Source organism: Aotus nancymaae, unplaced genomic scaffold, assembly GCF_030222135.1.
Source record: "Aotus nancymaae isolate 86718 unplaced genomic scaffold, 86718_ANA_hifiasm-v0.15.2.pri h1tg000011l, whole genome shotgun sequence".
In the NCBI taxonomy this organism is placed as follows: Eukaryota; Metazoa; Chordata; class Mammalia; order Primates; family Aotidae; genus Aotus; species Aotus nancymaae.
Window position 1 is genome coordinate 63,354,629 of NW_026988422.1, and position 17,825 is coordinate 63,372,453.

Consider the following 17,825-nt stretch of genomic DNA (forward strand, 5'->3'; position numbering starts at 1 on the left):
GGACCTCTCATAAGAAGATAAGAGAAAGAAAAGAAGGAGGGAGAGAGGAAGGGAGGCAGGTGGGGTGAGGCTAGATAAATATGCAAAATCAGTGTTTATTATAAAATATAGGTGCTGAAAAGTCTACAAATGTTACATCACTATATTTATAATTATTACCTCTATTTCCAAACATTGACTTTGAGTTTCATTAATTATTTTTAAAAATGTGAAACAAATCCGGAAAGATAAATAGTGATATAAAAGGCCATCTGTACTGATCTATCTATTTCAAATAGGTAATGAGATGCCAAGACATTCTTTATGGAATAAGAAGTCTCCCTTGGCCATCAAGGCTTAAATTGTCATCTCTGCCTTCCCTCTGTCAGAACATAAAGCTGTTGCAAACACTTGAGAGAAGAAAGGAAGGACATGGCCCTATGTTTCTGATGGGAATACAGTAGATTAATAGTGGAGCGTGCGTGACTGTGGAGCTGGGTTCCCCTCTCAGACCTGAAACTGATCTGGCAGGCGAATTACTCATGGGTCAAGAAGGTCCTTGTTCCTCAACTGGCCCAATTAAGGTGTGGTTGGTATGAGATGGAGAGAGAATGAAGGTAAACCCATTTCCATAAAGGGCCAGACCTCTTAAGGATTCCCATCCCATGCCACCTTTCCAAAACACGATGGAGTACTGCATGGCTAAGACTAACCTGACCTTTAAAACTATCAGTCAAGGGCAGAGTGACTTCAACTCCACCTCTACTAAAGATAAATTGATGTCTATCTCTAAAAACTTCATAAACCAAAAAACCTAGGATGTTTTTAATGACTTATTGACTTTCCAGATTGTTCTTTAAGCTGTTTTTTAAACTTTAAAGGCAACACTGATAATGAACGGTTCCAAATGGTAAAACAGAAAATCCCCTTCAAATATAACCGGCCCGTAGAAGAGTGGCTGCAGGAAAAAGGTAACCGTCATTAAAACTTTCATTTTAAAATCATTTGATCCTAAACCCTCATTTTTAAAGCCTGCAAATAAATGTTCCTTAAATGATAATCGCCTGCTGCATAAATGACTGTTTTAATTTTCATTATAATTTGTCTCAGCTTCCACCTGCCATATGTTGATAAATCATGCTATAATACATTGCCATTAAAATACAGTTAAAGGGACTAACTTCTAGCCTGCTATCAGCATGACAAACAGAAACAAGAAATTCCAGGAGCCTCTAAAACAGAAAGGTATTATGGCAATTTAACCACTGCATGACATTACTTATTAATTTGTTTTAAATTACCTCTTACACCAAAGCTTTCTAAAGAAATTTCAAAAGTACTTTTTAAACTTACATCTTCAGGCTGTTTTGGCTTGTAGCATGGTTAACAAAACAAAACCAAAACCATAGATTGACTCTTGTAACTTAAACTGCTTAAAACAAATATTATAAGGGAAGCAAATTTTTTTTAACATTTGTTCTTAAAGAATGAAAAAGATGAATTTTGCCTTTAAAACCCACAGAGGCGAAATTATTTTATAAGAGATTAATTGTGTCCTGGTTGCTGACTGAAACTAAAACAAACTTATTTTACACTTTGGTTGTGTGGATACCCTTGTGTATTTGATGTTTTATGCAACAAAAGTGTAAGTAGTTAACATAATGAGTTGGAAAAGAAAAGGTTCATGAAAGGCAAAACAGCAGTTTCTGATTTCCTGGAGACAAGAACCACTGTTAATAAAAGAGGGCAGCGGTTATAACTGATGTTAGAATTTTCCTGTGTAGCTTCAAGCTGTTAAGAAATAAACCACTGTATTTCAATGAAAAAAAAAATCTAAGCAGATATTTACTCTCTGTGTTGTTATTGAGACAATATAAGCTACTCTTGTCTCAACAGGTTAAGGGAGTTGTTAACATTGTAGAGGTCTCATTGAGTTATAGATAAGAAGTAACCAGGTATATTACTTAGTATACGACTTAAAGAACAAAGGACAGCTACAGTTTTAAGTTGGAGGAAAACATTCAGACCTTTAAACATGGAAAATCCTCACGGAGTCTTAACTGTTTGCCCTGTTTTTAATGTATGTGGTCTAATTAAAAATAAGAATAACTCTAAAAAGCAAATAATTTTGTGTAGTAATCATCAGCTCATAAAGTCCCTTTAACATTAAAGACAATGACTGCCTCACTTTTAAACAGGAAAAAGCAAACTAGATGCATGTCTGAGTCTCATGTGCCTGAGAAATTTTTTTGTTTCTTTCAATTTTATGTTAATAATATTTTATTTTACTCCATTGCCTTTTAAGTCTAAGTTTAATAGCATGCCAGGCATTTTCATTTGTATAAATCATTATAAAGTTATTAGTAGGCTTTTAGTTTTTCTTACAATAGAATCGTTATCCGTTGGCTTTCACATAAAAGGATGCTTTCAAATACACAAGATGAGGGGCTGGGATGTGGGGAGGGGTGGTTGAGGTGGGACGGAAGAAGATATCCTAGTTTCTTAATTAAATATATGTACGATTATATATGCATATAATATTGAAAAGAATTATTTCCAAACCGTGAGTTTCTCTTCTACAGTATTTTCACTGAAAAAAATGTGTGTTGTAATTTGGGTGAGTAACATCTATTCATTCTATTGTCTTACCTCTTCCTCTGCCTAGCTAACCTTCCCTTCAAAAGAAATACAAAATATATACCAAAGACTTGTAAAGACAATGAATATAAAGGGTAAAGTGAGCTGCATTTGGAAGTACTTGGAATGCCCCTTTGGAGTTATTTCTGTCGTTGGTGGGGAGAGCTGGGCCATAGCATTCCCAAGTCTCTTTTCTGGCTCTGTCTACTATTGATTAACTTTCTGACCTTAGACAATCCACTTAACCTCTCTGTATCTCAGATTTCCCATCTGAGGACAGGAAAAAGAATACCGCCTATTCCCCAAGGGCGTTCTGAGGTTTAATTAATTAGTCTTTGTGCAACACTGACTGGAGACATGCAAAGATTTAATTTAAGCAGTATGTGAACTTGATGTCCAAATGAGGTAATAATTAATGACTTCCAAGACGATGGGCATCTAAAACAGAAAGGAACCTGCTGCAATTCCTGTACTGGTGTTGTAACCAAACTTTGTGTTACTTAAGATAAAATAGTTCTCAGAGTAGGATATACATACATAAATATGCATATGTGTACATATATATATATATAATGGTCAGTTATTATAAAAATCTCATTGATAGTAAGCCATGAATGAAAACAATGAGAATAGTGAGATCTGGCATTGATTTTGGGAAATCTTGAGCAAATGATAAAAAGAAACTCTCTGGTCAGTTCTTCACATTATTCATAGGGAATGGACAGTGATAGTTATTTCTGTTACACCCTAACCCCTGTTTATCTGAGAGAGAAATTCAGCAGAGGAAGGGATGGCAGGAGACTAAGAGTGCTCTACTGTTCCTTTACTGGTTGCTAGCTTTGGCATTAACCCTCTGATCCAAGGTACAGGGGGCTAGAAGAGGGTTTCACCAGAGCAGAAAAGCAGATCAAGCCAGAAACAGACCATGAAACAAGCAAAGAGAAAAACAAATACTTCCTATGACAAGATGAAAAATTGAAACCTAAGACAACCCTCTTTACTGTCTCACTCCACCAGTGTCTTCTTCTCAAGAAGTGATTAGTCAGATCTCTCTGGGAATGTAGCTGTAGTCAGGAGCAGAGGGGCAGTTTAATCTTGGTAACCCAGGAAACCTGTCTTGCCTTTCCTGGTGCCTGGGTCAGTCTTGAACAGGCAAAGAGCACTTTGTGGAGTGAACAATGGCAACTGGAATGAAGGAGATTCATCATCTCTAGCCAGTGATAATTCAGCTTTGCATTTCAGTTTACTCTGACCCTCTTTTTATTTGTAAGCATTGGCATAACAACACCACTGGAGAAATAAGATAAGATGAGAACTATTATAGAAGTTATCATTGTGAAGTATTTCCAAGAACATTAGAATGTAAGATTTTTCTACCTGTAATCAAGTATAACTGTTAACTTATCACCAGTGCTGAACTATATACAAAATAGATGAATAAATATTATGATTGGCCAGCAGTTGTGTGCATGGAAGGTATCTCTTGGCATAAAGACTGTCTAATGTAAGATACTGACTTTTTATCCTAGAAATCTCCTATTAGGCAGCTGCTTCTCATTTATTATGTTAAGCTGCTTCCAGTGCCTCTATGGGGTTGATGGAGAATTTATTTTCTCCTTCCATCATCTTATTTCTTTTATAGTAAGCTCAGGGCTTCCAGGGAAAAAAAAACCCATTATCAAAAATAAACAGTAAAGAGGTATGAACTCCAGCACATTACTTAGTGTTATTGTGCACTGAACTTTCTGCTGTATCTTGTGTGAAAAGTACAGAGTACAAAATACAATTGTGCATATGTACAGCACACTGAATGAATCGCTGAGAAAATGATGAAAATCTTTTTGATTGCACCCTTGTGATCTGGGTAATTCTATAATCATTAGGGCAGCAGATCCCATTTTCACGTTCTGGATATTTTTATAAAGTATAGATCATTTCTACCATAACCAAACTTGCTGGCCAATTCACCATACTGCAGCGTTCAAAGCTTCCAACGGCATATTATTTATATATCATTCTTGACTAATAGGCACTATGAGTGGTTCAGTGAGCAGAATTGACTCTTGTGTGAGGAGTATGCTCTGAGCAGATGAGCATTCTCTTCTCTGCCACTTCCATTTCTTTCACTGTCACACACTGAGAAGGTATTTCACATTATACACCAGGAATTCAAGGATAGGTCAAAATAGTGTAGCCTTGAAGACCATGTAATAGTGGTAGATTTTTAAAGCCCAAACATCACAGGGTCTCTCTATTCATATTAGAAATTATAAAGCAAAAACCTCAGTTATTAAAAACACTCTCCTTTTTATTAAGTAGACAAAAATAACAAAATTGTTTCATTATTTCTCGCTAAAGTACTTCAGGTGATTAGATTGAGTGGAGCATTGTTTGATCACTAAGTGGAAAAAATTAGGAAAACATATATTTAATTCCCTTAATAAGCCTTTTTTTCCTTTCTTCATATAAAAAAGCAAAATGAAGTAATCTGGAGAAATAACAGTAAAGAATGCCTTAGCATGTTGCTGTCCTGATAAACTGCAGTAAGTTTTAAAGAGCTCTTTGCATTTTCTTGGGAAAAATTTCACACTTGAGGGAGATTTTTATAAATTGAAATAGTTGGAAGTAATTTGGGTTTCATTCTGATACTTTTCAGAGAAGTATAAATGGTGTCAAAGAGGGAACTCGAAATGAAGTAAACTACTGATATCCTTCAACCCATTAACATACCTCTATCATTTTACGGAGTTTTATGTGTTGCTTTCTTCATTAATACCCATCCACTATTAAAAATTTGTTCAATCTGAAGGACAGCTTCCTCAGGACTGGAGCATTACCACTATGCTTATATTTCATATTGAGGGAATAATTTAGTTTTGTGACCATAATCCATCCTCTCAAAAACAAATTGAGACAGGAATTTATCTCTCATGATTTTTTTAAACAGAAAATAGAATATTATGCACTATGAAGTGACTAGAATGTTCATTTTTATGAGTATGCAATGAATCCAAGTCTCTTAACTGGAATTTAATTTCAGCTAATTTAATTATTAGACTTAGTTTATAAATTTCATTTTCTGAGTCACCTCACTGAGGGTTTTTTTTTTTGCCATATATAATTCTTTTCATTCTCATTATTTTACTTTGTAACTTTAAAAACTAATGCAGTAGGTATCTATAATTTACTCTGGTCATGACCTGATTTGAGTGTTTCTTTCTGTCATCCACAATTATATACCCAAGAAGACTGTAATCCCTCTTATCATTGAAGCAAGATTTCTTCCTCCTCACTATAAAGAAATAGAGACTTGATTGTTCAAGTTATCAAAGATTTTCAGCTAGGCAGAGGAAGAGATAACCGCAATGAAATGTTACTTGCTAATGTCAGTACTGAGTTTTTGTTGTCCATCTTTTCCTCCCCTTAAATTGCTCAAGGAAGCCTGTTACGATACCGGGTCCATTCAGACCAGGTAAGGCAAACAGGGAAAATGTATGAGAATAATAATGTTTCCTCCACCCAACCCACTAGGCCGGCAGTTAACCATCTTCAACACTCAGGCGCAAATAGCCATTGGTGGAAAGGACAAAGGACGCCTCTTCCAAGGCCAACTCTCTGGGCTCTATTATGATGGTTTGAAAGTACTGAACATGGCGGCTGAGAACAACCCCAATATTAAAATTAATGGAAGTGTTCGGCTGGTTGGAGAAGTCCCATCGATTTTGGGAACAACACAGACGACCTCCATGCCACCAGAAATGTCTACCACTGTCATGGAAACCACTACTACAATGGCTACTACCACAACCCGTAAGAATCGCTCTACAGCCAGCATTCAGGTAGGCCTTTTTCCAAGTATTAATTGATTCTGCATTTTTGTCTTTGAAACATTGTTATCATGGTCATTGTTTTATGTAGTTAAAGACTTTGAATTACTATGTAAGAAGGATGCCTGCAGATACTCATAGCAATAAGAGCCAGGAGAAGAGGAAGGTGAGGTCATTGCTAAAGAAGTCACAAAAGCCTGTGGTACTCATGGGTTGTTATTCCTATCATATTTGTCACTGAAATGGTAAAGCTGTTATTCAAAATGAGCAATGGAATATACTTTCGGTATGAAATACTCTTTCCTTTAATTTTATTACCTTTTCCTTTCAAATTGCAGAAAGGGAAAGGTGGGGAAGGAAAATTTGTTATCATAGGAAAGGCTATATCCTAGTTCAATTTCATTCACATTCTCCAGATGGCTTTGCTATAACATGAATCGTTCATTATTGAGGTCAATGGGTACCATTAAATCAAGGGCAGTTAAAGTTAGAAGTTCAACTAATCCTTGTAAAATGCAGTCTCTGTGTTTCTTATCAAGTCCTGATTAATCATGTGTCAGATTTTTGCCCATTTTGTTTTCTTTATCTTTGATCAAGATACTAATGACAGTAGAAAATGTGAAGGTTTGAGTTTGGCTAAACAGGAAGTCCTTGGTTTTGCGGCAATTTTTTTTCCATTTGAAAGTAATTATATCCAAACTAAGCTTAACACTTTGCTGACTCCCTTGGCATTTCACAAATCTAGTTAGTAGGGAATAGGAGGTTTACTGAGTGATTAGCCTTTAATGCTCTGGCATACTATAAGACACTCCAATTGCTTGTAAGAAAATTGCCCCTAGCCTAGTTAGTGTTTATGGAAAATTCAGTAGATTGTCACTTGTCTCGTTTGCTTCTTAGTTTTAAGACATTATCCAGGCACTCGATTGAGTCCTTGACATCACCCTTACCTTGACTCCAATGGACACTGTAAACTTAAAGTCAATCATCAATTAAACCCCCTATGTATTTCCATTCTTCAGAATTAAATGTATGTGACTTAGGTAATGGTAAGTGTATTTTCTGTTGTCTTCCTTTTTTTTTACATTGAGCAGAAATATCCAGACAGCTCTTTACATGGCTCCATAGTAACAATTTGAAGTTGTATATGCTGACAATGTCATCAGGCCAATTTCATGGGTTTCAAAGGCTTCTAAAAACCTTGTTTGCATAGCACTCTTTATAGTCACACTTGCTTTTACATGCATACCTATGCACATGCTCACAAGAAAAAGAATAGCTCTTCTCTACTGATATTAAAGCAATAACTCCTGACACCCTGCTGTACTCACTGAAAAGAAGATAAAAGGCAATATGTATTTCTATTATGACTCTCTCTAGCTCAAGAGTAGATCTGTTTATTGTTGGTGAAAGGATAGTTCTGTCTGCACAGGTCTTGGCAGACTTGTTTTGCTTCTGTCAGAACATATTCTGCTAACTCTGTGGGAAGCAGAGAAGCAAATGGAGTTTTTGACAGAGGAATGGCTGGTCCTGTAGTTCTTTTTAAGGCCAAATTTTCACTGACCTCGAGGTGATTTAATGTTACTCAGGGATTCAGAAACCAAGCTGTAGCAATTATCGGTTTTTGGTTTTCCCTCCTGTAGCACGTACATAAATGGGACCTAATTGGGGCAGTTCCTAAACTCTTTTCACAAACCAAGAAAGTCAGAGCTCTGGGAGAAAAGTAGGGTACAAGGTACAAAATCTTGCTGGTGATTGTAACTCTAAACATTGTAGAATTTACGACCAGATTGGAGGTGGTGAATATCTGGGAATGCCTTCTTCAATAGCCTCTCTCTGGTGTGTGTTTCTTTAAAACCAGTAATAAATTGGACTCAACTACATGCTTTTCCTTCTACTAAATCTATAAAAATGAGTTATATTGGGAGGCCGAGGCAGGCCAATCACAAGATCAGGAGATCGAGACCATCCAGGCTAACACGGTGAAACCCCATCTCTACTAACAATACAAAAAATTAGCCAGGCATGGTGGCACGTCCTGTAGTCCCAGCTATTTGGGAGGCTGAGGTAGGAGAATCGCTTGAACCTGGGAGGCAGAGGTTGCAGTCAGCCGAGATTGTGCCACTGCACTCCAGCCTGGGTGACAGAGCGAGACTCTATTTCAAAAAAAAAAAAAAAAGAGTTATAAACCTGTTGAAACTCTTTGGTTTTAAGAATGTGTGAGAACATCCTCTTGGAGGAAAACCAATAGCCTACTAGACTTGATTAGACTGGGATGAGGGATTTAAAAAGTCTTGGATTTTTCTGCAAAGACTAATTAGGGGAAATAACTTTGTGCCAAGGGTTTGGGAATTTATTTTGTTCTTGCCAAGTAGTCATCAGAACTCTGCCCTGTGTCCCATAAAAACTTGAAAGCCTCATCTTCAAGCCTAGTCTGGTCTCAAACACATTCTGTTGATCACATCAAACCTACGTTAGGACTGGGGACCCAACAACTATTGGATTGTGTTCAAGATTTCAGACAATAACCAGACTCTAGAGACTGCAGGTAAGGAAGGTCTGTCCTGGAAGCATTAATACGCCTGTGTGACCCCACAATTTTACTTCTCTTAGATGAAGAGGGTTCATAAAGTTCTGATCTCTAGAAGACACTTCAGAAGTGAGTGGGGGGAAAAAGGTAAGGAAGACTGGATTTCATATTCACCAGGCCCATTACTCACTTTTTTAAATGTATCTGTGAAATTATACCTAGAACATTTTCCAAATGATACCACTGTTCTGTCCTCTTTTGTTTAAATACCATTGTTAAAGATTTCCTACAATGAGACCCTCTAGGAGAAAGAAAATAAGCATGTGAGTCCACCACTATAAAAACCTGCCTGTCTGAAAATCCCCCAGTTCGTTCTTAAAGCATAAGTGAAGAAAACGTCCTTTCAGGAGTTCTTTCCTGTTGGACCTCCGTTAATGTTGATTTCAGATCAAAGAAAAACTGTAAAGTGCTTTCAGTGCTGCTCTTAACTGTGGGTGAATGTGGCCAAGTAGTTTTTGAGTTGGTGTATCTCTCTAGTGCTATAGCCTCTTAGAAGTAATTGCTGCTTTGATCTTTCTGATTCCATTTTGTTACAGGTAAGAGTGTAGAACTATCTGTGAATGACCTGGATGATGTTGATTTACTCATAGCAATCGTGCCCAAGCATCAGGTCTTGATCCTGTATTAAGGAGAATGTCTCTAGGTACTCTACTGAATTTTTTAAAATTTAAGATATGCATTGAGAAGGCAGGTGTGTGAGTGACAATTCTCAAGTAAAGGTCTGGTACTTCATTGGTACTCAACAAATATTTACTGAATACATCTGAAAACAAGACAGGCTTTACTGCCTTACTTTAAAGTCATTTAACAGCTGAAGGTAGCATAGCTTGAGGAAAGGTTTTTGTCCACCGTGATCAGGGTGCTTTGGCCAAACTTGTTTTCGGTGATAAGGCTACAGCATAGTGATTCAATGCATGTACTTGCAGCTAGAGTAGCTGGGTGTAAAACTTTGTTCATCGTCATATTAGCTTACATGACCCCAGACAAGTCGTGTAAGTTCTAGTTAACTATTTCTATGAAACAAACCACCATAAGTTGGTGGTTTAAAACAATTATGTCATTAGATCTCAAAATTCTGTGAGACAGAAATGTGGGCACAGTTCAGCAAGGCAATTCTTCTCCCCCATCTAGAGAGTTGACTATGTTCACTCAGCAGCTGACTTTGCCTGAGGATCTGGCTTTATTCACATACTTTGTGCTTTGGTGGGTTAACTGGAAAGATGGGACTCAGCAGGGCCCTTTTCCCTCTCCATGTATTAGCTGGGATTCTCCTTGTGGTTTCTCTGGCAGAGTAGATGGGCTCTATTTATGGAGGCTCAGGGCTTCCAGAGAGAGTCCTTCCAGGGGCAGCAAGTAGAGGGTGCCAGTTTTTTATAGGCTGGGCTAGGAAACTGGCAGTGTCACTTGTACAATATGCTATTAGTCTAAACAGTCACAGAGCTTTCTCAGTTTCAGAGGAAGAGACATAAATCACTTCTCAATAGGAGGAGGAGTAGCAGTAATTTGCAACCAACCATCTACCACGTTATAAAGTAGGGAGGGTGGTATAATTCTAGTGGCTGTTATATGATCGTCATAAGGATAACAGAGTTGATATAAGTAAAATGCCTAAAATAAGTGTACCATTCAGAGTAAGATTGCATGTGTTTTAACCATTATTATTAAATTCTATTTATTTTCCACAATTGGCGTATTAAGTCAAGGTCCTCTCACGCAAATATCTACCTCAGAAAACGGGGCTGTGTCTACTGATAGTAGTGGCTATAGTTTAGAGTAGGGCCTAGGAAGTTTGGGGGAAATGGAGATTAGAAGGTGGGTCCAAGTAGACTTTAGGGGCTGAAATTAGTCCTGGCAAATCAAAATTTCTATGATCTCAGGAACAGACTTCTTTGATACCTCACTACCCATCTTTAAATTTCTCTTTTATTTTAAACCAACCTAGAGTTCTATGGGTCTTTGACAATATGTTCTGTTATGTCTATCCACACATCCTTTAGGGCTACAAAGAAGAGAAATCTAGGTTCCTTACCATCGTGGAATTTACCATCTAAATAGGGAAAGAGGGTTTGACATGAGCTATCCACATTAGGTAGTGACTCATGAATGGGTCTTTTTGTTGCAGATGGCAAGCGGTCCATGGGGTGGCTTCACTGGATCCCATGGACTCATTCTACTAGGCCTTGTTGTGCAATTGAATGAGTGCAATTGGACAGGTGGTAAGAGGAACTTATTCCTGGTTGGTCAAATGTCACCAGAAGCCAAGTTGTTAAAGGCAGAGATGATAATGTCTTGGAGAGATAGCCAAGTCCAAGTAGAACAGAGAATGCATAAGATGGAGTTTGTGAGTAACAAGGGGTCCGGAATCAATTTCTTAGCCTGAAACTTTCCCAGTTTGGAGAGGGCCCAGAGGGGTAAACTAAATTGGGCTCCCCCTGTGGCTCTTATTACCAGGAATGCCCCAATAATTACACAAACACTTCTTCCTCTACAGCTGACTCCAATATTGGTGGGTAACTATCACGGTGCTGATAGGTCAGCTTCTAAAATAGAAAAGTTCAACTCAGTCTACATTCAGATTCCTTGGTCTTCCTTCACAATAGAAGGATAAAGTGAGAAAATAAGAGTCTTTTACCAACTTAAGTGTATTCTTTTACCTCAAGCCTCTATCCTGAGTTATCAGCAGGAAAAAAAAAAAACTCAGTGGTCTGTGCAAATCACCATTTGGAATCATTTATAAACTGTTAGTAGGATACTGATCATGACATACTTTTTCTGTGCCGGGCATTGGCAAAGTCACCTTGACATGGGCCACGGCTGTCTGAAAATTGCCAGAAAATCACAATGATCAGCCTGGATTGCAACTATCCTTATAAATAGTCGAAATTAAAAAAGACTTAAGAGGTTTGTGAGATTTCATTGTCAGCTCAAGCTTCACAAACTTGGTGATTGAATATAAACCACTTTCAAAAATTCCAGAAGGAAGCCACAGTTTCTCATGCTTTGTAAAAATCCTTACAGGGAAAGTACTTTTAGCTTTTCAGTGTTGGACTGGAGACAGGAAGAAGCATGCTTCAGCCTTGATACTGATGATTATGAAACAAAGAAAACACTTTGGATTAAAATGTTTATCCTGCGCAATGTCAGTTCTGGGGAGAGTCTCAGTGTGTTGAAGAACGTGGGCTTTTTTGTCAGAATTTCTAAGCTGGACTCCAGGTTTTTCCAGTTACTTAGCCGTATATGTTAATCTGTTCTCACACTGCTATAAAGAACTACCCGAGACTGAGTAATTTATAAAGAAAAGAGGGTTAATTGACTCGCAGCTCTGTATGGCTGGAGAGGCCTCAGGAAACTTACAATCATGGTGGCAGGAGAGAAGGGGATGAGGAAACTGCCCACATCATCCAATCCCCTCCTATCAGGTCCCTCCCTCTACAATTCGAGATGAGATTTGGGTGGGGATAGCTAAATCCTGTTACTGTATATCTCTGGTCAGGTGATTAGCCTCTCTAAGCCTCAGTTTCACTATCCATAAAAGTGACCTCACAGTACCTTTCCCATAGGCTCCTTGTAAACAGTAAGTACAACGATGTGTGAAAAGCACCCCATAAGTTTTCACTAAAAATTTTCACATGAGGAAACCACTTCAACCTAAGAGACTCTCCCAGAACTCACACATCTCCCTCAAGCCTAGCCTTCCTGTAGGGCCGGATAGGCCCAGGAACAATTTTGTTTATACTCATACAAGCTCACAAGGGTCAGGATCTCTTCTGAGGGCCCCAGATTGAATCAGAGCCCCAAGCTCATCAGTTGGGAGGGATTGCTACTGGATACTCTCTCATATCCTGGAATGAGAATTGGCTTTGCTGAACAGTTATTACACATAGACTATTCTATTAGGTTGAAGTATATGAAACCATCATTTTTGTAGATTACAATCGTCAAATATTAGCGACATATGGTTCTACGATGACACACAGATTTATGGCATGATGCTATCAATGGCACTTCGAGACCCAGGCTAGAACCTCAGATTTTCTCCAGGTCTTCGAATAATCAAACTGCCTTGCACTGGGGTACAAGATAGACCTACCTTATTCCAAAATACTGCACTATAGCAGGATGTAGATCACACCGAATCAAAAGTGGTTATACTTATCCAACGAATTATCCCCTCTGGGTTCTTCCACCTTTCCCTACTGCCACCAGCTTGAGAGAAATGAGACAAGGAATCTACACAGTTTTCATCTCCTTACTTTTACCACTAGACAACAGAGCCTCCAGGGGAAGTTTATTTTTAGGATCAGGGCTCAACTAATATTGATTAACAGCCTTACATAATGTGAGCCTCCAGGGTTTGTCCTTTTCCTGCCAAGCCTCGTAACTGGAGAAGGCGCTGAAGATTTGTCAGTCTAATTAGACTTTAGCTGCCAGCCAAGAAATATCTTCTGTCTTCTCCTTACCCTTACACAGGTACTTTCTTTCTCCCTTTTAGAGAATAATTTGGGGGGAAAGAAATTGCACTCTAATTTACTTGTTGCCTGGCAAGATTCTCCAGTGAAATTTACTCTCTGGAATTGCGTAGTTCTAACAACAACAGAAAAAGGAGCTTGATGGGTTTACCAACCTCTTAAAGACTTACATGTTGGCAGCACAAATAGGCCAGTGAAAAGAGTGCAGTGTAGTTTCTTTTCATCCTCCTTTTAATTCTTAATTTTGTGGATGGAACAGGCACTTCCCCAAACTAGGTCTAGTCAATGAAAGGATCCTGATGGCAGAAGGGTCAGGCTGGAAGTCTGAAAGCTTCCCAGGGGAAGTCATAGCGATGCCCTTCGAATGAGGGCATAATATTTACAGGATGGAATTTCTACCAGAACTACTCATAAAGCACTGGCTCTTATTTATATGCATCTGAGCAGCTGGGAGGGAAGTGGGGTTAGTTGTTGGCTACCTATGGGTAGAGGTTGCTGAGTGTTTTTAAACCTCAGGGTGGTTTTTCTGATTACCTAACAGACGATTTAGCCAAATCTAAAGCCAGAATCCTTGCTGTGTGGCATATGGTTCTCCTCCTTCCTATTGCTCTGACCACATTTTCCGCCACGGTGCTCCAATCACACAGGTCTCCTCAATCCTTCTTGAACACAGAGCCAGGAGAAGAGTGAAACCAGTGAGTCAGGATTATGCAATTGCAGGCTTAGATTTTCATCTTAAAATTGATATTTGACATTTTAGTTTTGCATATTTTTCTCCTGCATTAATGTTGATTTAAAAATATTTCAGTAAAATATGACTGATCTTGAAAACAAAAGTCTTAGCAAACCTGCCTTAAATCTTACACTTTCAGTGAGTGCCTCATTCAATCTTCCCAGCTCTGCCTGAATGTGCCAAGCATGCCTGTGCGTTGTCACTTGCCATTTCCTCTGCCTGCGATTCACAGGACTCACCCCCTCACTTCACCCAGGTTTCCGCTTATATTGCACCTTCCAAAAAGGACCTCCTTGACCATCTGTAAGATACAACACTCTATCACCTATTGCTATTTTGTTACCTCTCATAGCACTTATCACTACCTGACATCACAGCTCATATTTATTTGTTTATTGTTTCTATTTACTAGAATGGGAGTTCTAGGATGGCAAGATCTTTGTTTTAGGCACGGTAACAGCATAGTGCATAGAACAGTAGTGAGCACAGAGTACTAGTCAGTGTTGGTTGAAAGGTTCAAATAAATAGTCAACCACCCACCAGTACCTTCTCAGGGAGTCCCCAGGCCACACAATATTTACAGACTGAATCCAAGCATCCCCACTACTTCCCAGGGCCCACTCCCTCCTGAGGTTCACCAGTGAGAATGGGCATCACTCGTTTTGCTGCTCTTAGATCTTTGCTTTAGGAATAAGAAGTCCCAGAGATACCTCCTTGTCTCTGGTATGTCAGATTATTTTCGTTGGCTTCTGGTCTTGTTACCTAGCCAGAAGTACGGGCTAATTCTAGCATATATAGTTTTCAAATCACTTTTGGAAATGTACTATCACCCAATTTTCCCTTTCCAACTTCTTCTTCCTTTTCAAATAACTTAATTAATTCTCCTTCAAATATATGCAAATAAAAATTAATATCTCATTGCTTCTTTCCATTGGTAAGGATGGAAAGTTAACTTGAGGCTTTTTTTTTTCCACTTTTTTTCTATGTGTTGGGTAGATTGATAGGAGGCTCCTACGGGTTTCCAGTAACTGCTTTTTTGTTGTTGTTTTTTGGTCTGATGGCCGAATATATTGTGTGAGCATCATTTATTCATGTCTGCAAACCTATAATTTGACTGGTCCCATATTTAACCATTTTTTAATGATAATTTGAAAGAACATTGATGACTGAGGGAAGGAGCAATATCTGTGTTGCTCACCATTGGACATTTAGAGCCTAGAATGGTGCCTGCCACAAAGCAGGGCCCAAAAATATCAGTTGAAGAAAAATAAATGTGTCAAATAAATCAAAGTAAAGCAAATGCTTATTATCAGATTCAAGAGGCAGTGGGGGCCAATAATATTAATTTACAAAGTAGGCAATGGCAGTTATGAGGAAGCAGGCATCAGGTGACTTAGCTCATGACTGGAGAAGTGCTTAAAACCATTACTCTGGGCAGACCTTCATTTCTAGCTGTAGAATTTTGGCTAGGGTACTTTCTGGAGCTACGTTTTTTATTATCTGAAATATGGGGATTATTTCCAACTTCAAGAGTAGGCTAAGATAGTATAAAAGTAAAGGGCTTAAATGGGTGGGGCTCGATCAAAGACTTTTATTACTGTGATTGTTTTAAATGGGATTACAATCTAGGTCTCAGCTGATAAACCAGGAATGCAACTAAATTTTCTTTGTTATTCGGTTGCTAATTAGTTTGATATGGCAATTAGCTTCCTTGGGCCTATGCTCTTTCCTCATAAAAGAGGTTTTATTTTAACAGTATGTAACATAGTGTCTTGCACACACACAGGGACGGTTGACTGTATGGATAAATCAATTAGAAGTAAAAGAAAGGAAAAATGGAGAAGATGAGAGGAAGACAGCAGCGATCCTCTTTAATTATTGCTGTAAGAATTATGCACCCATTTCATGGATTTATATGGCTTATACGTCTATGTGAAAGATAAATTATAGCTGGCCCTCTCCATAGGTGGGTAGGTGGGTTTGCATCTGCATTCAACCAACTGTGGATCACAAATGTTTTTAAAAATTTTTGTCTGTACTGAACACGTACAGACTTTTTTCTTATTATTCCCTAAACAATACAGTATAACAACTATTTACCTAGCATTTACATTGTATTAGGCATTATAAGTAACCTAGAAATGATTTTAAATGCACAGGAGGATGTGTCTAGGTTACATGCAAATACTGTGGCATTTCATATTGAGGACTTGAGGATTTTGGCATCCACGGGAGGTTCTGTAACCAAGCAATCCCCCACAGATGCTGAGGAATGACTGTACTTGATAAATGTCTCTTGAGTCATCCAAAAAAAAAAAAAAAAATGGGTGGTTTCAGTTTAAACTGAGGTTCAAGAATTTTTTTTTCTGAAAATATATGATGTTCTTTCTATTTATATATAATAGGAAAATGACTTCAAGCAGCAATCATCACTTGCCAGGCGTCAAAGCGGATATTTCCATTCTGTCTATGACAAGGCTGTGGGAAGGGTGGGATGTGCTTTCATAGCTTTCTGGTGCATGTTTGAGTGATTGTAAAAATTAGAATCACACTGAAGCTGTTATGACAGCCTTGCCTTTTGAAACCTTCTAATTAATGCCTTGAGTTGTCTAGAGAGATTGTTCTGTTAGCTAAATGGTGAATGTAAGGTTCTCCTTGGTTTTCTCATCATTCATGGATAAAATGATTGGAGAAATAAAATGATTGGGGGAAATAAATGCACACCACGTCTGTGGTGGCTAGCAGTCACTGAGAGAATTACTTGATGGGAATTTGATTGACTTGTGTGTATAATGCAACCTCTTGTATCTCTCACCGCATCTCATTAATGGGTGTGTGTGAGAGAGACGGAGAGACATAGGGAGAGAGAGAGGGTGCTCATGTGTTTGCTTGTACTGTGGAGAACAGTGCTTCTTAAACTTTAATGTATATATACAGATCACCTAGGTAATCTTATTAAGCAGATTTTAATTCATGTCTGGGGTGGCATCTCAGATCATGCACTTCTAACAAGCTCCCAGATGATCTTATGCTGCACATATGTGTACCTCACTATAGAGCATGGAGCAAGGCTCTAGGAAATATTTACAGTTCCTTGCTGAGTAGGCGTAGCTGCTGAGTAGTCGTAGCATCCGTTTACCTATCTTTTCCAAATGGTCTCCCCAAACTTAGCTCAGTTCTCTTCAAGACAGGAAATCTTGTTACCCTAAAGTATTATGTCAGTGAAAGGGTGGCTACTCCACTAAGGATTAGAAAAGAAAAATGAATCCCATCAGACAGTGCCGCTCCGGGATTCGGATGCCCCTTCTTTGTGTCCCTTACTATACTGCATACCTCCAAGGCAGATGGAAAAAGAAGTACGTAGAATTTAACTTGTCATAATATTTATCCCCCTTTCTGAGAGGTGACCTCCAATGGAAGCCGAAGGACGTGAATGATTTTAATCCACAGTAACAATGGAGAACCAGTCCTGACCATCTTAAGCAGTATAAATGTATAAAATGACAGATTTTTCTGCTCTGCCTCTCCACTTTCTTCTCCCACATACTGAGAGAGACGCATATTCATGCACCCACAACTCATCCTATAATGCA

At 38.4% G+C, this 17,825-nt stretch overlaps 1 protein-coding gene across 32 annotated transcripts in view; it reads left to right on the top strand.

Moving 5' to 3' along the window:
- NRXN3 (neurexin 3) overlaps positions 1-17,825 on the top strand; it is a 1,680,301-nt gene that overhangs the window by 1,516,586 nt on the left and 145,890 nt on the right. For 22 of the 32 annotated variants that reach the window (XM_064375089.1, XM_064375093.1, XM_012476808.3 and 19 more), the window contains 2 exons: positions 861-950; positions 6,148-6,455. In XM_064375089.1, the coding sequence (XP_064231159.1) occupies positions 861-950; positions 6,148-6,455 (398 nt within the window). The remainder of the gene's footprint in view (positions 1-860; positions 951-6,147; positions 6,456-17,825) is intronic. The other 10 variants (XM_064375086.1, XM_064375097.1, XM_064375088.1 and 7 more) reach the window with 1 other exon arrangement.